Raw genomic sequence first — 21,018 nt, 5'->3', positions numbered from 1 at the left:
CCAAGTGAATTATTACCTAGCAACTGACTGTCATTCATCTGTACATTAGTTAGCTTTGTCATGGTTCCCATTATGGCTTGCCTTGTCTCAGAGGGAAAATGAAATGGGAGGAGCGTGGTCACTCTGCCCCCTGCCTAAGATGGCATTACCTGAGCTTGCAGTGTAACTGAGCGTTGGGCTAAGTAGGACTTTAGGAAGCTCCCTACCATGGGGTAGTTATAACGTGCATCTCAGTGCACCTGCCCCGCTGAGAAACACATTTAGCTTCTTCCCTTAATGGGCAGTTGGCAGGGTTAATGTTTTAATCTTTCACCTTTTTTTTTCTCTAATGTAAGACTTACGATTTTCTGATAAAGAATCTGGACTTTTTTTTTTTTTTTAAAACAGTAATCATACAATCTCTGGACAGTAAAGAAGAATTTCCTTTGGATGGTAGCGTAGAGTTGATTTTCTTTTTTAAGATACCCCGTACATTCACAATTTAAAAGGTTTCGTTTTAAAGTCAGACTTAGTGTTCTGTAACCTGTCTTTACTATTCTAATTTGTTTAATAAAGGAACTGTGTGCATGTGTATACTTTTTCAGTTAAGGAAAACTAATGTTTAAGATAATATGATAGAATTCCCTGGCCTAGGTTTTGTGGAGGATGAGAATAAATATCTGGCCTGAAAAATATCTCAACTTTAATTTTTGTCTTGCTTTGGACTGTTTCTTTCCGTAGATCTTACCTGTTAAGTGTCTCTGTTGATAGTGCTTCATGAAGAAAGTTATCTCACTTCAATTCCTGAGCCATTTTAGTTGAAGTTGTGTTACAATTTGGCTGTGTCCCCACCCAGATCTCATCTTGAATTGTAGTTCCCATAATCCTCGCATGTTGTGGAAAGGACCCAGTGGGAGGTGATTGCATCATGGGAGTGGTTACCTCCATGCTGTTCTTGTGGTATCACATGGCTTCTCAGGAGATCTGGTGGTTTTATAAGGGGGCTTTTCCCTTTTGCTTGGCACTTCTTCTTCTTGCCATCATGTGAAGAAGGACGTGTTTGCCTCTCCTTCTGTCATGATTGTAAATTTCCTGAGGCCTCCCCAGCCATGCTGAACTGAGTCAGGTAACCGTTTTACTTTATAAACTACCCAGTCTCAGATATGTCTTAATTAGCAGCGTGAGAATGGACTAATACATAGTGACTAGCATAGGGAAAGATGGAGGGGGAGTGCCAGGTTTTCTTTGGCTGGTTAGGCGTTGATTGGGTTTTGGACCTGACTTTGTCCCTTCTCAGCCATGCTGCTTGGACTGCTCTTCATGCACTGGTCATTCCATGTATAGATTACAACTTCCACCTAGACGAGGTCCTGGAACACCATGACATTTTGGTCCAGCTAAGCTTCTGGGTAAGCTGTGAAGAAACAAGCCCGTTCAGTTTTCTTTAACAACCAAGGAGTGGGCTACTTGGAAAAAACCAGTCTTAGGTAATCCAGCTAGGTGAGAAAGGTGGTTTTTCTGTGTTCTTTGGTAATGATCTTTTCCAGTTTCCCTCAGTCTTACAGTAAGTTTGAAGATCTGGTTACCCAGTTTCCGCAAGCTAATAATTACGGAGTGCTAGGGACAAGATGCAAAATCAAAATACTGGACAAAACTGTAATTCTGCCTTTGGGGCAATAATAAATTGTAAACTCTTCTGGAAGTCATGCTCCCTTATTCAGAATTGGAAGACTTGAATGTTTGACTGTCCATGACAAACTACCATCCCAGTAGTTGAAGGCAAGTGGATATATGTACTTCTAAGACTTGGGTAGGAAGGAAGAGGCCGTGGACAGCTAGAGCATCTTTGGATGTCCTTCTTAAAACAGAATGCCTTACTAGATGGGTCATTGTTCTGATCCAATATGACATTCTGAGATATCTCCTTTTTCAGTGATTAAGTAGTATACTTTGACCTGTATTTACTGCATTTGAGGAAACAGTATGGTGCACTCTATTCTTTCCAAGCACCAGATCATTAAAGAATGGATATCAGCTGTATCCTTTGATCTCTGTCAATCTTAAAATCCAGTTGTTGGTTCCATCTCCCATGTTGGCTGAAGCTTTTCACCAGCTCTTAGACAGGTTTAACTTCATTTATATAGGTCACCTCCACATTCATTGTTAAGAATTAGGTTTTATTTACAGCGTCAAGTCGAAAAGCATTTGAACTGGGGTAGGAAAATAAAAGTTTTGACTTATTTTAGTTTTCGCTATTCAGTGTAGCATTAGGTACTACTTTTTGGCATGGTATATAATAGCAATCCAGACCCAGCAGAGTAGAAATTATGCCAGAATATACATGAAATGAGTTTGGCAGTTCTGTTTCTGACACTAGACACCACTCTCCTTTTCATTGCCCTGAATGTCCTGGGTAACATTAGGAGGAAAGGCCACTATGGTTAGGAGATTTTATTGTCATAGTATTTGCCGTGTGGTAGAAATTAGGACATGATGACTATCTCCTGCTTACTTGAGAGATTATGTTTTAAACAGGCTTATAGAAATTAGCCAAACAAAACTCTCATCCTACTGAAGCATTTTATAATCCCCTCCATTTCAGGCTCTTCCTGTAGATTTTCTTCTCGAAGCTGTTAGTCTCCTGCTGTGACTTTTTCCCAGAGATGTTGATCCTTGAGGGTATCCTTTCTCCTCCCCGACCTCCTGAGCCCTGTTCCAATAAAGACATCCAGAAACATTGTGGTTGCTTTAGTCCTTCGTGGGTACGGCATCATTAGAGCAGACACATCATTTGGGCAAAGAAGCCATTGAAATACTCAAACCAAGAAATTATTGGTTATTATTGGGTGGCCCTATTTAAAAGATAGAAAATGCAGGGTGACCAGAGGATGAATTCAGGCACAAGTGGAGAAGGGCCTGATGTTAATCGGGGCAGTTGTGCTCGCCCCCTGCTGGTGAAAGAGTTCATCTAATTCTGTTTGAAGCCACTCTAAGTACCATCGATGATGATTAGCCTTGAGATTTATTTCTCTGTGTTTAAAGTGAGCTTTTATATGTCAGATAACATTTTCTCATCGATTTTCACTGTGATTTGGAGATTTTTCTTCCCTCAAAATCTTACATCCAATAAATAAAATAATAGTTAATAATAATAGTATTTCACTATTATGGAGTAGGTCATGTGTATTAATTATAGTATACAAGTAATTCCTATTGATTAAACATACTAAAATAAAAAAGACATCAAATGTATTTCAGTAAATTCTAGTTTCATAGCCAACTTCACATTGATTGAATTTAATTTCAATATTTAAACAGTCAGTGATGACTGTTCTTTGACTACCAATATCTAGGAAAATTACCTGTTTATATATGGCATAAGAATGTTTTGAACCTTTCTTGTTTCCTAACAAATATTTTAAAGCCATAAAGCTCTATTTGGCATTTTTTGGCATGTTTCACAAATTTTGATGTGAAATGTTTTTATTATTGAGTTGTAAATATTTTTATTATAATTTTCTTTTTGATCATGTTTAGTTTACCAGTATATGAATTATTTCACAATATTGGTCTGAGAACAGAATTTATATACTGTTTATCTAATGGAATTTGTTAAGTATATGAATTATTTCACAATATTGGTCTGAGAACAGAATTTATATACTGTTTATCTAATGGAATTTGTTAAGACTTTATAGCCTTCCTTCAAAAATACTTTCTGCCAATCTTTGATTATTTTAGTCTATTGTGAAAATAGAGCACTTGTTCATGTGCTCAAGCTCATGAAGAAATCAGACTAAGGAGTGAAATACAGTTGCTATCACCAAAGACATGTCCTCTTGACCAATTTTGTCCAGCTTTTATGAGGACTGATGTTTGTGCAGGACTCCTAAATATTTGCAAGAGAACACCGCGTTGTATTTAAAACGACAACAGAACAACAACATCGCTTTTTAAAGCCAGCTTGTTTGGCCTGAAGACCCCTCAAGGTTCTTTTACTTTTCCACATCTTCTTCCTTGTTCTCTCCATCCAGTGCTGTGACTTCAACTCTCTGTGCGTGACTCTCAGATCAATAAAACTATCCCAGGCTTCTCTTCGAGTGCCAGGGTTGTATAACCAACTTTCCCCTAGATATTTTCACCCAGACTTTTTATCGACACCCCAAACCCAACATACCTACAAGTGGTCTTATTATCCCCCTCACCCAATATGCTCCTTGTTTTTTTATTCCCTATTTCAGTTTATGATTCTACCATATACCCAGTTCTTAAGCCATGAACGTGAGGCTCATGTGAAATTTCTCTCTCATCTTTCACCTTTGCTGACTGAGTTCTAATGACTGTCATAACTGAGTATCTTTTGCAGCTTTTCTCCATATCATATCACTTCCCTGCTTAATCCCTGCAATACCTTCTCAGTGTCTGCAGAGTAAATTCATATGCCTTTACATTAGATGCACAGTTCTTTCCCCTGTTTCATGCACCTGCTATTTTCCAACAAAATCCAATTACTTGTGGCTCTGAAAATGGCCACATGCTCTCCTGTTTCTGTTCTTTGGATTTTGATATTTTCTCTACCAGAGGCTTTTTCCTTGAAACTGGCAATAATTTCTTCCTATTCCTGTTGCTGCACTCCCACATGTCTTTCACTCTTGACACTGGCAACTTTGAAACTTCCTTTTTTCTGGGCCTCAAAGCTCCTTGACATAAACATATTACAGCACAAACCACCTTGTTTGTCTTTGACTTACACTCTGGGCATCTTTGGGTTAAGGACTGCTTTTCTGCATGTGTAATTCAGCATCGGTGATGTGCCTTTGTACATAAGGAGAAGCTCAGTAGATGCTAGTTGGGTGAATAAAGTGGATTAGAGGTGCTTGTGGCTTGGAAGGGGAGAGGATGAGAATCCAAAACCGTGTGCAGATTTTGTGAGAATATGCTGGGGTCTTCAGGTTTTTTTTTCTTCCCAATTTCTAGAGGCAGTGACTCTCCTCATTCATGCTGTTTCTTGCGGCAGAGTCTGCTTCCTGATGACTCCTGGTTTGCCTGGCACTGCATTGTGTTCCTTAAGGCTTCCCAAGACCAGACATGGTCTCCACCCTGACAAAATGTGCAAGGGAAATGGGCACCTAAAACCAGGTTGTGAAACCAGTTATGATGGTGAAATGCACAGTTGTTGACTGCATACTGCTGTGACAAAGGAGGACCGAGTCAGGAGATGAGGGGGTTGGCAAGTACTTTGCGGGAATTAATCTGTGGATATGCTGCGAGGAAGTCATTTTCTCTTCTAATCAGTGGTAGTTCATTTTCCAATGAGTGTCTTCGAGTCTGTTCGTAAATCCTTTGGCACCATTTTTGTTCACTCACTGGAAAAGCCTTTTTACCCAGTGGTGATTTGTCTCTTTGAAGATGCCCTTAAAGGGTAACACCTAAGGGAAGAGATTGTGTGATCACTCAGAAGAAATGATAGGGGAAAAATAACTGTGTCTCTGACTGTATTTCTCAGTTTTAAGTTAGTTCCATGGGATTTAAAATCTTTATTCCCAGCCAGGGATGGTGGCTCACACTTGTAACCCCAACACTTTGAGAAGTCAAGGCAGGAGGATCACTTGAGCCCAGAAGTCCGAGACCAGCCTGGGCAACATAGGGAGACTCTATCTCTAAAATATGTATTTATATAATTTTTTAGATACGTAAATATAAATATAGATATATAAATATATAAAAGTATAAGGAAAAATATATGTGCATTTTCATATATATGTATTTATTCATTCCAGAAGTTGTTGAGCATAGAATGTTTTTTTAGTTTTATTATTTTCGTACTAGTTAAAAAATGCTGATTTGATTTTTGGTGAACTAAAGTTTCAGAAATGGTTGTTAAGTATTTAATGTTTACGTACCTGATGATTTATTCTCCCTCAAATTCAGTGATCCTCTCAAGTAGGTAAGCTCATTCCTGAATAGTAAAGGAAGAAGGAACTGTATACACTTGGAAAGTCGGTAAGGTGTCTTCTCCTTTGATCAGCCTGTGTCAACATTCCCTTCTATCAATATTATTTTCACTTGAGGTTTCGGATTGCCACTGTTTGGCAGGAAGGAAGAGAGAAGTCTCTTAATAGAATGTGATTTAATATGTTGAATGACAATTTGTGCTGTGTCAGTCTGCTTGGGAAAAGGATTAGAGGCAGTGTAAATGATCTGCTGTATCTGGTTGTAAAAACATTTCAGGCATCTTTCAAAAATAACATTAAACTCCTGCTCTCCAGTTCCCCAAAGTTGCTTCTCATTGACAGGTTTCTCTTGGTAGGAGTGAGTCAGGGAATAAACCGGTCCCAGACTCTCCTTTGCTGCTTCTGCCATGTCATGCCCTGCCTGGCTGTCAGGGCATGCAGCCCAGGGAGGACTGAGGGCCTGGGTCCAGCCTCCTGCAGCCAGGGAGCTGCTGGCATCTGACTTCTGTGAAGGTGATCCTGTTCTGCTTCAGAACTGATGACAGTTTGCTACGTCTAGCTGAGCCCTAAGGGCCGCCGTCATGCCAGGTCAACATTCGGGTTTACTCTGGACTCCGTGCTGGGGTTCCATTTGAGACTCTCTTAATTTTGAGGGGAGTCATTGCTCATGATGACTGAGAGAGACAAGGAGAGCCCTGGGAAAGCTGGAGGCCAGCCCCTTGCGGCCCTTCCACGGAAAAGAACTGGATAGATTTGAGCTTGCTGGGCACAGGGGATGATGTGGTGTTTGTTCCAAAGTGGACTGTATCCCAGAAAGAAAATAAATTGAAAGGAAATCATAGCAGTGGTCTACCAGTGGGTTTTGGTCCATTTGCCTGAAAATTGGCCCTTCTGTTGGAGCAGAATTTCTCCAATTAGCTAAACGTTTTTGTGGTGAAGGGCTGTGGAAAAAGTGGCTTCACTGAAAGAGCAATCACAGAGTCTTCTAGATTTTATAAGTAGAGAGACTCAGGACAGGGAGAACTGCCCTGTGGAGATACGGTTCATCTCTTGCTCTGCCATGTCCCCCACCCTCCCCGGGAACACACTTATGAAAGAAAGAGTTCAAAAAACTCTTCCTTGGAGCTCCAGTGGCACAGTTGGTTAGCACGCAGCACTTACACAGAAAACTCCCTCAATAGAATCTTCTGCACAGGGTCCTCCAGGTGTCTCCCTCCCCAGTACCCCCCATAAACAATTTCTTCTCTGAGCCATTACCACCATCTCCAACTCCTGCTTCTTTGGATTCAGTTGTTCTAGATATCCATTTCTAAGATTCTCTGGCTTAACCCTTAGTTATAAGCTGGGTCAGGAGTCAATAAGAGTTATTTTGCACAATCAGTTTTCAAGATTAGAGTCTGAGGAGCTAGCTTAATCAGAGCCTGGAGTTTCTCTTGTGCTTCATTTTTAGGAGAATCGAAATCCATCTAAGATGTTTTTTGGGAGCAAGGTCCTTGCTGTTGCTGGCATTCGTTCTTGCTCTGTTTCTGGGACCTGGGACTGGGGAAGCATGAAGCTTTAATCAGCTAGAAGCTGTTGGTGGCAGGGTTTATGGACCTCTCTGTGTGTCACATCTGCTTCCATAGCAGTTTAGGACCATCGCCATCTTTACAGAACATTGCTGCCTCTGCAGGGTTGCCTGGAGCAGTTAGTATTGCCTGGGAACTGAGGATTAGGCCAAAGGGCCAAGCCTTGATGGATGCAAATCAGGTGCATTTTGTGGTAGCTGGGAGTAAGTACCATGAAAGCAAGAAGACTAGTAGAGGGAAATAGCTGCTCTTGTGAGCTCTCTTTTCCATCTTCTGCATTTTCTACCCAAGCCCATAATGTGTACAAATAATATACTAAACACATTTAATGAAATGGCCCTCTGTGAATGCATGTTGTGTAACTCATTTAAAATTCTTTTTTAGTTTCAGTTTAAATTCATCCTGTGCCATTACCACAAAAGCCTTAACTAACACTCTTGTAGCGCCCCACAATGTCCAAAGGGAAATGGAAGTTTGTCTATGTGTGGGATTTTAATGTTGAGGTATTAGAAATTATAATCCTAGTACCAGCTCAGAAGACAAGGCCCTCCTAGAGTTGTTTAGCTTATTATGCGTTAAGTGGCAACTGAGAATGACTTAACCAGAAAGTAAGAGGTTGACTCCACGGGGCTGGTGTGCTGCTCTGAGCTATTCTTGATTTCATCTGTTTATACATGGACTCCTTATAGATGAGGAAGTCATTGTGGCCACCATTGTGGCTTTTGTCTTCCATTATCTGATTTTGATCATTGTGTTTTCTTGTAGGGAAAACATTCCTCACTGCATATTATCTATGGTTTATTTTAAGTATCTTTGATTAAAGAAAATGTAAACACAGGACACCCAGATACTGTCAGGCTGAATTGTAAATGTACTTTAATAATTTGATTGATCAAGTAATGCCATATAATTATTAGTGGAGTTTTTTCTCCTCTGAGTATTTGTTTGAAATTCAGTGCTGTGCTTTTTTTTCTCCTAGGTGACAATCCTAACCCTTCTAAGGAGGACACCCCTACCAGCAGTCTGGACTCACTTTCCTCCCCGTCTCCCGTGACTGCAGCTGTCCCTGGGCCTCCTGGACCAGACAAAAACCACCTTCTGGCAGATGGAGGGAGCTTTGGGGACTGGGCATCCACTGTGTAAGTAACCATGCTTCTGTTTGGTGCTGAAGGGAGGAAGCTGTGACTGTTCATTTTGAAGTTTCTATGACCAGTGACCAGTGGGTGCTGAAGCCATTAGATCTAGGAACCCTTGTTCTCTTATTAGAGGGGCCACCAAAGGGAGAAGGGTCCTTAAAACAGACCCTTTCTTGAATTCTCTCTGTGTTTCTAGTATGGAAGGCGTAGATGGATGACAGGTCAAATCTGATCTAAGTTCAGTTCCTGGGCAGTTTTGGATTCGGCTAAGGAAATTTGTTACTGTCCCACACAAGATGTTTCCCCACTAGTTATGCACCCTTCTAGAGACGTGAGAGTGCATGCGCTGATGGACAGACTCTTGAAACTGTCTATAGAAAGATATTTTACTTACATGAATTTCTGAGAGCGTGATGCTAGCATTCTGCTCTGTTTTGCTCCATTGTGTCCTGCAGAGTCGAGACTTGATGGTTGACATATTTGATTTTATCTTGTCAGTTTGGTTTAGTGCCAGGCATGTGCAGATCAGCTCAAATATATTGGGACATATAACATTAACGCAAATAAAGTACCTTGAACCTGTTTAACTCTGTGAGGCTTGTCTGGCTGTGTTGACCAGGGCTGTGGAGTAAAGTCAGGATGGTGGTGATGTGGAACCCAGAAGGACATCTCGTTTCAAACAAGTGCTCGGGGAAGAGAAAACTCCACTAATAATTACAAGGCCATACAGGATTAGTCAATGAAATTTTATCTAAAAATACATTTATAATTCATCTGGAGGGTTTTTTTTTTTTAATGGAGTTTTGCTCTTGTTGCCCAGGGTGGGGTGTGCAGTGGTGCAATCTCAGTTCACTGCAACCTCCGCCTCCCGGGTTTAAGCAGTTGTCCTGCCTCAGCCCCCCAGGTAGCTGGGATTACAGGTGTACGCTACCATGCTCGGCTAGTTTTTGTATTTTTAGTAGAGATGGGGTTTCACTATGTTGGCCAGGCTGGTCTTGAACTCCTGACCTCAGGTTATCCACCCGCCTCAGCCTTCCAAAGTGCTGGGATTACAGGCATGAGCCACTATGCCTGGACCATCCAGAGAGTCTTACAAATTTTTTTTAAAGCCAAAGTTGCTTAAATTATAGATAACGATGTCATCTGACCCTAGCTGGGCATTCTTGGGACTTTAAATGGACTGGAAAGTGTTCCTCAGATTACTTGCCTTTTTATAGTTACTGCTGGATTCACATGAAATGGTTATGAACTTACTAAGTATTAAGGGAGGCTGGGAAGCATTTGGTATGCCAAAATTTTGGGGTGACCTGAAGACTGAAAATCTGACTGAAACTCCAAGTACGGCAACACATTCTCCAGAAGAGGTTTTTCCCGCTGCTGTTTTCATCTGTGCATATTTTTTATGCTGAAGGTTGTGGATTTAAATTCTGTGTTACTTAGGTATGTTTGCCACCTTTGCTGTTCTTTTTCCACAGTAAAAATTCTGTTTCACTGTAGTACTACAAGCAACAATAACAGTAGTTACCTAGGCACCCAGAATCTATAATCCTGGTTTCATCAGAGGTGGAATTTAGCCTGTGTGTGTGTTTTAGTGAAAACCAGATCCCTAATTCTGCCTTTCAGTACGTGGACATCACAGGCAGTGGAGTGCCGTTTAGGCAGTCATCTTTCTTCCGTGGCGGTTCTGCAGAAAAGTGACATTATGAGCCACGATACGGCCAACACTCAATTCACAAGACGTCCATGCCTGAAACAAGAAGAGCTTGATATTTTGGGTCATAAATCAAATGAGGAGTGAATTCCCCAGCTGCCTATTCATACGCATTTTAAAATGTCATGAAAAGCACTCCAACCTTGAGAGGCCAAAGAAGGGGGTTGGGGGAGTAGTTGAAGCAAGTCTGGAAAGGAGGTTTTGTTTTTTTCTATAATGGAGACTTTCTCCTACTTCAGAAACTTGATTTTTTTTTTTTCTGTGCCATGGATGGAATACATTATGTTTCTCTGAAGTATATACTAGAATGTTTCTTACATATCTTTTAAAGGATTTGCTGATGAGGGTGTATCAGTCCAGATTTGTCGTGATGTTAGGAAGTGTGTATGTTAGGTGAGTGGCTCTTGGACTTGAACATGCACCTGAACCCACTGTAGTCTCCCGAAGACCCACACTGCTGGCCTCACCCCAGAGCTGAGGATGCAGTAGGTCTGAGAAGGGCCTGAGAGCTTGCCTTTCTAAGGAGTTCCAAGGTGACGATGAATGAGCCTTGATGTAAAAGACCATCCCCTGCTCCCCGCCTGCTTCCAGGGCCATGCTGAGTATAAGCTGCTTCTCTGAGGAGCGTAATTAGGATAAGTGATTTCTCCGCCTCTTTTGTTTAAAAAAACACTCTTCTTCAGCTGGCACAGTCACTCATGCCTGTAATCCCAGCACTTTGGGAGGCCAAGGTGGGTGGATCACGAGGTTAGGACTTCAAGACCAGCCTGGCCAAGATGGTGAAACCCCGTCTCTACTAAGAATACAAAAATTAGCTGGGCATGGTGGTGGTTGCCTATAATCCCAGCTACTTGGGAGGCTGAGACAGAATCACTTGAACCCGGGAGGTGGAGGTTGCACTGAGCCAAGATTGCGCCACCACACTCCAGCCTGGGCGATAGAGTGAGACTCCATCTCAGAAAAATAAAGGACTCTTCTAGGGTCGTGTATTGCTGTCCTTCCAATAGCCTGTGTGTGCTTCCCACATGCTTTGGTTCTCTTTGCCTCAAATATCTGTCCTGCTTTTTTTGCTCAAGCTAATCCTGAAATCCTGACCTAGCTTCATGGTCCAATTTAATCTTCACTTCCAGGAAGTCTTCCTCATGCTCCAATCTACAGGGAACCTCTAAAGAGATTCCTTATCAGTATTTCTGCTGATAGCTCATTATTTGGCGCTAAGAAATTCAAGATGCCTTTGAGTATTGGTTAATATTTGCCTTTTAATATTATTTGATATTTATGTAGAATAAATGTTTCTACATAGCTAATCTCTCCCTCCCAAGCTAGATCATAAAATTCTTTACTTTTTTAAGGGGGAGGTGGCGGGGAATACAGAGTCTCACTCTGTCACCTAGGCTGGGGTACAGTGGCATGATCTTGGCTTACTGCAACCTCCGATTCCTGGGTTCAAGTGATTCTTGTGCCTCAGCCTCCCAAGTAACTGGGATTACAGACATACACCACCACGTCTGGCTAATTTTTATATTTTTAGTAGAGATAGGATTTCACCATGTTGGTCAGGCTGGTCTCAAACTCCTGACCTCAAGTGATCTGCCCGCCTTGGCCTCCCAGAGTTTTGGGATTACAGGCGTGAGCCACCATGCCTGGCCATAAAATTCTTAATGTTAGGAGTTAGATCTTATATTCTTTGAACTTTTTTGTGATATTGACATAATTATTAGTAAACTTTTAATCTCTTATTTTAATTATGTGTAAAAATACTTCCTTTTGGAAATCTCATTTCTTTCTGTATGTCATTGAATATCTCTTAGGCTACTACATTTGGTGTCCGATTCATCTTTCTTATAAATAAAGATCACCAACTCTTCCTCTAGGAATTCCACAGAATTAATCTTGCCATTCGCTCCTTGCTGTGTTTTGTTTCCTTAGCATTTGTAAGTTCTTATTGTATGTTCTCTTCTGGCCTGCCCTCATCTCTGCATACCAGCTGTACAGTATTAAATATGATAGATTCTGAGTAAATGCTCATTAAGATCCCTTTTAGCCAAAGTTGCTATGGGGCCATTAAAACTCTACTCAGGGCTTTTACTGTGATCTCAGATTCTAAGGAATGGAGTCCAAATGTGTGTGGATCACATAGGGCCTCAGTAGATCTGCTGAACAAAAATGCCAAAATCTTGTCCACTGGAAAGCAGATTTGCAGAGGAAAACTTACAGCAGCTGTGGTTCTGACACAGGCGGTGTGTCAGTGCAGCTGTTTGTATGATAGGTAGAAAACAATGAGGCAGAATTGGGTTCCTTGGGTTTCGGCCGATGTTTATGACTTGTGGGTATTATTCATTGCAGTCAATCATCTGTAGCTATTACTTACCTGAACACTCAGTGAGGTGATGGGTGACTTCATTGCCAGTGAAGAATTGCTAGCTCAGTCTCCTTGGAGGACATTACATCATAGGTCAAGGTATTTCAAATGTTCCAAAGTCATTTTTTCCCCACAATAAAGTAGTTTTCTCTAAACAGGTTTTCTTCTATTGTAATTGATGGAACGAAGTCCTTGACAAGTAATCCTTTTAGATTCTTTGCCATAAAAGAAAATCTCTTTTAGGAAATATCAGGCATTGCTATCTGCTGCCTCTACAGATTTCAACTGAAAAGGACCACCTCCTTTTCTGCCAGCACATTCTCAAATTCAAGATGGCATGGTCTCAGAATAGCTCTTTCTAGCTGGGGGTGCCGGCACCCTGAGATGCATCTCACTCTGTGCCCTGGCAGGCCAGGAGGGCAGTAGATTCCTCTCTCTACCCACTGAGAGGCTTGGCTTTGTTTATCCTGAATGTTAAGATATCCCTAAAGCATCTCTTCCAGCTAGTGCTTCAAGCTGTCGTTGTGCCACTGAGATTTGTGCCTACTCAGACTTGATGTCAGTTATTTAAGATCACTAGATAACACCTTCCTATTCCCATATACAGCCTTGTGCATGTCATCATATAGTTTGTGTGCACTCACTGGGAACCATTTTTATTCCTGTCAATGAAATCACTTGTTTCCTCTAAATTGGGTGAATGAATAGGGGTTTCTCAGAGACAACTGCTTGGCATTTCAAATTACTTGACTGCTGGTTCCGTGATTGCTGTTCAGGAAGTCAATAAATTTTCCTGGGAGGTATCAGAGTACCCCCTTAAATATGATTTGTGGCTTAGTATACCACAGTAAACCATGAATGATTTGCCTAAAGTTCAGAAAAATAATCATTTTAGGTCAGTTTTAATAGATTTCTGTGAAGTCTGGCACCTACTGAGAAATTAGAGGGTGGCAGTCACTGGCGAACTTCATCTTCACCTCCACCCTTCCTCTCTCTCTGTCTTTCCTTCTTCCCTCTCCCTCCTCCTTCAGAGAGGGCTTCCTCAATCCTGGCACTCCTTCAGGACCAGGGCGGTCAGTTTACCCTAGAAGTTGGTATCTTAATCTGATTATTTCAAAAACAAATAGACTTATCTTTTAAAAGTGCTTTTTTTGCACATTTGCTTTTTTTTTTTTTTGCTAACTTGACCAAAATGAACATATACTGCTTTTGTAATAAGGGGTGGGAAGCTCTGTAAATTTCAGGTCAGGAGAGGGTGATAAATAACCTAAAGGAATGAACTTCCCATTATAAAAACTTCCTGCATCCTTATTGGTTAGTAGGGGGATGATTTCCTAATTTAGCTGCTTTACTCTATTTACCCTTATGTGGGCCCCGGCTATAGAATGCGGTGGGTTACACTGAGATCTCTAGTAGAGCTAGTACCTTCTGGAAGGATGTGCTCTCTGATGTGAGTACTGTGAAGAATGAATTGGAGGCCAGTACCTGTTCTCATACCTAAGTGAACAGCAGGGTCTAAGGTAGCTCAAATCTAAGGAAGAACAGAAGCCAAATGAACAGGCAGGGCGTGTTCTCTTGCTGTGAGCCCACAGCAGCCTGTTAAATTCTGGGCCGAGGTTAGCTCCTTCCCCTACCTCTTGGGGCTCTGGGGACTTAAGGGAGTAGAACCTTTTGCTTTAGCAGAGGCTGGTGGTTCAGGCTGCAGAGAAAGTATGATTAGATAGTTACCCTCTTGTATTTCCAGGCTCAGAGACCATAGAGCATTTAGTATTATGGGGCACCAGACGTCGTTTCAGCTGTGTTGTAAATGACATTTCATCTTAATGCTTGCATCAACCCAGTGGGGTAGATACATCTTCGTTTTTAAAGATTGGAAGCCACAAAGGTTATAGGAAAATTGGCCCAAGCCACATAAGCAGTAAAGGACAGGAGAGTTTGACCCCTGATGTGTCTGGCCCAGTGACTTGTTTTACTGTAGAAATTGAAATTGTGTAGTTGCCTGTGGGGACATTGTTTGAATTGTGGGTATTCTCCACCCCGTCCCGATTCTGAAACCCAATGAGACAGCCATGGCTGTCAACTGGCCAGTGCCCTTGGTTTGAAGAGGGAGCAATGACCTTACATTACTTCATGTGGCTGTGGTGTATAATTATCTATGGGGAATAAACACTTGAATCTGGTTGCTGCAAATTCATCATCTAACACCTTGGCTGAGATTCGGGGAGGAGGGCATTCTCCTCCACAGCAGAGCTTGAGAGACTTGGAAATTTGATCTGTGCAACCAGGCAGCATCCATAATCTTTTTTTGAGTAATACGATATTCAGTTGTCTCTGTTCAGCTTCAGAAAAGCTCTGGAAGTGAGTCTCAGGGCCTGTATACTTGGCCATCTACCATCAATGTCTGTTCACTTTCAGTTTGGGGGTGCAGCTTTTGTCTTGTGTGTTTCCTTGAATTCCTTCTTTCCAACTTTGTATAGAAATTATGCCATGCCAACTGCCTGGCTTCCTTACATGCTTCGATACACATCCATTGTGGCTTGCTGGGGTATTTTTGGGATCTGCGTTGTGTACTTGGCACTTGTGTGTGGCCTAATTCGTGTCTTCCTTTGCTGTGCTGTAGCTGCAGGTGCTGAAATTTGGAGGTTTTATTTTTAAGTCAGAATGTTGATAGTCCATGTAACTTTAAAGCCCTACCATGAAAAGATGACTTTCCAAAATAAAAACACATGCCTGAATTTTGTAGTGGCTTTTCCACCATTTAAGACTTTAAAAACAATTAAGTCTTGGATCAGTCATTTTTGGGTTTTAGTTTAACTGGTTTTTGTTGTTAAAGATTTTCTTACTTGCTGCCATTGTTGTAATTTATTATTTGCTGTTCGTGAATTGGCTATCTGTGTCTCAATATCTAACTAAGGTAAGGACCTCATGGGCACTCTGTGTAAGTTCGAGACCGTTTACATTGGTAGAGCACTGATTCCAAGCAGGCCTGGCTTTGCATCTGAGTTCTGTTTCTTACAGCCTCGGGGACCTTATATAAGTTATTTAAGCAAACCAAGGCTTAGCAAGATTATCTGTTAAAAGGGGAATAATAACATCCGCCCCTCTGGGTCGGGGTGAGGTTTCCAGATACCACATGTAATAAAACCCAGTCACTGCCCCCGGAGAGCTCAAGGCAGCCACCTGCTGGGATTTTCCTTCCCTCTGAGAATGTAATTTAATATTCTTAGTTTAACTTGACCCCAACTTCCTGGTTCATCAGTTACATAATCTCCTCACTAAATAGCTCAGATTTCTAGCCTTGGAGAAGCTCTAGATGTTGACCTGAAGTTGTGTGTTGAGCAGTTACTGTATTTATTCCCGGGGGACTCAGCCGGGGCTCCTCTCCTAGCCTCTCGGGGATCTGCTTTGTCAGAGCCGCTGAGAATAGATCCTTGGCTGTCACAGGCTCAAGCATGGGGAACCTACTGGGACCCAGCCACATTTGTAACTTATTCTGAGCCTTATACCCAGGCACCTCACCCATTACAACAAGTAACCCATAAATCTGTTCCGTAAATAATTGGAGGATTTTTCTGAGCAGAGTATCTGTGTCCCTTTGGAGCTGTGCTTGGCCCTGTTGAAGATGTTCAGCCCTCACATTGGGTGGCAGCTGGTCGAGACATTCCTGTCAGTGACCCTGCAGGACTATAACCTTCAGACCTCGAATGTCCCCTGATTTTCTGAATTGAAGTTACAGTTCCTTTTCTGTTCAGCTAGCAAGCTAAAGTTCAGTCCTCTCACCTGATTCCACACTGATCATCTGGAAGGAAGATGGGATTAGAGGAGAACTCTGAGTGGGAGATTGGTCAGAGACATAATTCTGTGCCTGCTCCCTTACAGCAAAACCAAGAACTTTTGCTGTAAAAGAGTGGACTTTGGGAGTGAACTTTGATGGTGATGTCCTTTCTTGTTAAAGGAGGAAATCCACATAGGAGCCTCAGCATCACACAGCTTGAGGACTGAGTGTTAAACGTGGCAGGCCCTCCTTCACGGGGCTCGAGGGATTTCCCACGGTGCCCTTTCTCCTCTCCCTGACCGCGTACCTCCTGCATAAGATATTTGTTCTCTGCTGGGTGTGGTGGCTCACGCCTGTAATCCCAGCACTTTGAGAGGCTGAGGCAGGTGGATCACGTGAGGTCAGGAGTTCGAGACCAGCCTGGCCAACATGTTGAAACCCTGTCTCTACTGAAAATACAAAAATTAGCCGGGCATGGTGGTGCATGTCTGTAATCCCAGCTACTCAGGAGGCTGAGGCATGAGAATTGCTTGTACCTGGGAGGCAGAGTTTGCAAGGAGCTGAGATGGCGCCACTGCACTCTAGCCTGATTGACAGAGCAAGACTGTCTCAAAAAAAAAAAAAAAATACTGGTTCTCAAGGGTGAACAAGTTACTGCTTTTGTGTGCTGGCTTTGTGTATTGGCTGGCTCCCTCCTGCCTGAAAGGTGATCTTGTACAGTTCAAGAGGGCTTCTGCTTGAAGAAAACGCTGGGTATGTGCAGGTCAGCCCCAGACATGAATAAGGGAGCCCCGCACCACAAAACCAGTGAAGACAGAGGGGATACTCCATCCGAATTGTCGTCTCTCCCCCAACCCCCACACCCCTCCCAGGCTTCTTATCTGGTCCATCTAATCCAGGGATGAGCAAACTGTGGCCCACTGCTACCTGTCTTTATAAAATTTTATTGGAACACAGCTACACTTAGTTGTTTACATTTTATCTGCGGCTGCTTTTTGACTGACGGCGATGGCAGAATTGAGTAGTTGCGGAAGGACTGCCACGCTTGAAGTATTTACTCTCTGGCCCTTTACAGAATAAGTTTGCTGATCTCAAGCTAATCAGTCATCAAAACTAATCTGTTTGGAAGAGCCCACCTTTCTTCAAACCCGGCTTCAGGAAGTGCAGTTAACCACTGCGGTGGTGGTAATGTTAACTGTAAGCTTCACACATCTCTTCTTGTCATTAAAGCAGCCAGACATTTTCCTTATGGGTTTTGGATGCCCTCAAGTGTTTGTTTATAATTTCGAAAGGCCTTTGGTATTTCAGTGACTGAAAAATCTATGTGGGGTTGTTCTTTTTGTAATGTATCGTTTAAATAAATTTTTATTTTGGAATAGTTTGTTTACAGAAAGTTACCATGATAGTACAGGGTTTCCAGAGACCCTTCACTCCCCCACCCTGCCCTTAGCATCTTACAGAACTGTGGTACCTTTGTTAAAAAACAATAAAATTAGTGTTGATATAGTACTGTTAACTAAACATATGGACTTCACCAGTCTTTCCAATAATGTTCTTTCTCTGTTCCCAGCTCAAATCCAGGATGCCATATTTCTTTTAGCAACTTTATTTTTAAATGATGACATCTTAATATATTTGAACTTTTTTCCCTTTGCATAGCTGATGTGCTGTGTTTTGGTAAATTAAATGGTTAGTGATGATACACCCCTAAAAATCAGAGGTAAGGTCTGACCCAGAAATATGTAATAGTAATGAGGGCTTCATTTATTGACTGCTTACTGTGCTTCCTTGCTTTATGCCTATCATCTCATTTAAACCCCACAGTGCCCCAGCCTATGAATCATGACTCTCTCCACGTTGGCTGAGGGAGTTGAAGTTGCTCATCCGTTTCAGTTGTGGATGATGCTAAGTACAGACTAACGATGGCAACTGTGGGCCAGCCTCTAGGGGGCACTCTTAAGTCATTCACTTCCTCCTCAGCATAGCCTCTAGCTACTGACAAAAAGAGGAACAAGACTAGGGCAGGAAGAAACTGCACACTGGCACTCAGCCAGCAATGGCAGTGCCGGCTTTGGCGCCCAGGTCTCTTTGCAGAGTGGCAGGGTCTTATGCATTTGTTATTTGCATGTGTATAATCCTTCAGTGGCCCTTCTTTGCCTTTAGCTTATGCTCAGGCCTCCTGAACGTCCTGGTACTCACATCTCTCACTGTTCTTTCCGTATTCTGTTCCAGTCACTCAGAAGGACCTGAGGGTCTGCTCTGTGCTGTCTGGTCAGAACAGGGTTTACTAGAAACATGTCTTTGAGTCAGTTGCTTTAATCTTTCTGAGATGGTCTTCTCATATGTCATGTGGAGTAATAGGGTGGTTGGGAGTAAGTGAACTAGTGCCTGTGTGTTGCACAGGGCTAGATTGCACAGTTGTGCCTTGCATGAGCCTGGGTGTGGGGAGGTGATGACAGTGTTGACTATGGCGGCATCAGCTTCAGCATTAGCTCCACACAGAAGCTGCCTCCTCCAGAAAGCCTTCCTGGCTATCCCCATGGTTACTCTTCCTCTGAGGGACCCTGGGCAGATCTCTACAGGGCAATCAGTACCTGTATTATGGTTATTAATTGGGCATTCTCTACTCACTTGGCTGAAGAGCAGGTGTTGTCACGGTCACCTGGGTGTCCCCAGGGCCTGACAGGAAGTCCTCAGACCATAAATGATGAGCCAGTGGGTCTGCTCCGAATCTTCCTGATGGGCAGCAAAGGCCACCTTTCCCAACCCCATGGGTTTTGGCAACTTGCATGCCACAGGCCTTTGTTTCTCTGCGCTGCAGCGGCCCCTTGATGTGCTCGTGTGGAGCCAAACAGTGTGCTTGCGTGTGGAGTTCTCCCTCTCCTGGCACTGAAGGAATAACTGGCATTTATTTGAATAGAAATTTTCCCATAATATACAGATCTACAATATTTCCTTCTGTCTTTATTAACATTTTCAAACACTCTTGCCCAGGACAGCTGTTCTAGACTTATGCTGTATGTTTCCCAGACTGGCATGAAAGATCATTTCACTAATGTGTTAGCTTCTGCTCAGAGACCTGGCAAATGAGAGTTTAGAATCTTTCATAGCAGTGCAAACTTTGGATTTGATCTCGTATTGTATAACTATAGTGAAATATCTTGGTATTTGGGGGATTTAGTCACTTCAAATAAGCATTCATTTCTTTTCTTAATGCGTATTCTCCTTGCTCTACCCTTTTGAATTTAGATCGCACTCAGGGCTTATACAGCCTGGAATGGGGCGCTTGTATCTCTGGCGCTGCCCAAAGCCTGACCCGTCTATGTTATGCAAGAAATGTTTGTTAGATGCAGGACTTCTCCGGTGACCAGTGCAGCTGGTGTCGAGTTTTAACAGTTAAGGCCCTGCTCCCTTCCCCCTTTCTGAAATGTGTGTGATCTGCCGCTGCCAGAACTTTTTTAATATGCATGGAGCGTAGAGTCTGGTACTGGAGGAGATTGGATCACAGTTTGAATCAGAAGCAGCATGGACTGCTGATCTGTTCCGTTTTCTAAAAATACGCTTTGTAAAGTATCAACACTGTTATAATTTCATGTTTTGGGGTTTGGCCCCACTGCTGTACGTGAAAGCTATAAGGTCTTGCCCTGAAATTCAGGCCTGTGTTTCCAAACAAGAGTGTTGACTGTTTTTAAAGACTTTCCTCATCCTTGACACAAATGCATATTCTTCCCTGCTTACTGCCTTCCCCAGCTCTTCACCCACCCCGCCTAAACACAAGAAATGCCTCTGTGGCTTCAGGAACAGTCAGGTAGACTTTCAATCTATGTATTTTCAGGAATGTGTTTCCAAGTTAGCAATTTGAAATCCTCATCTGCTTTTAGTGAAACACTCTTGTTTCTATTTGTCCTCTTTCTTTGAGAAGGAAGGAGGGTGATGTTGGCTCTTCGTACTGAAAATGGAGAGGAACTCCTGTTTTAGGAGAAGGCTTTTGCAGTGTAGTGTGTTAAGCTGGGATAGCGAACAGATATTAGTAGTTTTTTATATTTCTGTCTTGTTAAATGTGGTTTCTGAGCTTTTTAGGAACAGTTGACTTCTTTCTCCATTTTTGCAAACTGCAGCTTGGCTTTCAAGAAACGTGTGGCATTTAGGTACTTTTTTGTACTTGGTCAGTAGCTTGGCATTAAACAGAATTGGTGGTTTGTGCTCACGCCAGTCGTACTAGTCAAAAACCTGTAGTTTAAAGGGACAAGAAGAAAAAAGGCAATAAATAGATTTTTAAAATGTTTAAATTTGGGAAATGGTAGGAAAAGACTTTGAAAATATTTCATTATGTTCTAGCACATAATGAGCTTTTAATTATTATTTCACTAATCACCTTTGATCTTTTTCCCAAAGACGTTCTCAGCTGTGGCTCTCCCCTGAACCACAGAATACACAAAAATGATCTGGTGACCGTTTTGGTTCTCCCAAGGATGATACTGTCAAGAACCGTGAAGGGTCTGAAATTTTACCCTGCTTGCAAGCTACCAAATT

At 42.3% G+C, this 21,018-nt stretch overlaps 1 protein-coding gene across 4 annotated transcripts in view; it reads left to right on the top strand.

The window, feature by feature from the left end:
- ARHGAP10 (Rho GTPase activating protein 10) overlaps window positions 1-21,018 on the top strand; it is a 337,434-nt gene that overhangs the window by 296,063 nt on the left and 20,353 nt on the right. For all 4 annotated transcript variants that reach the window (XM_064383837.1, XM_064383836.1, XM_064383838.1 and 1 more), the window contains one exon: window positions 8,481-8,640. In XM_064383837.1, the coding sequence (XP_064239907.1) occupies window positions 8,481-8,640 (160 nt within the window). The remainder of the gene's footprint in view (window positions 1-8,480; window positions 8,641-21,018) is intronic.

Source organism: Aotus nancymaae, unplaced genomic scaffold, assembly GCF_030222135.1.
Source record: "Aotus nancymaae isolate 86718 unplaced genomic scaffold, 86718_ANA_hifiasm-v0.15.2.pri h1tg000033l, whole genome shotgun sequence".
Taxonomy (NCBI): domain Eukaryota; kingdom Metazoa; phylum Chordata; class Mammalia; order Primates; family Aotidae; genus Aotus; species Aotus nancymaae.
The sequence above is the reverse complement of the archived record's forward strand: the minus strand, read 5'-3'. Positions and strand labels throughout refer to the sequence as shown.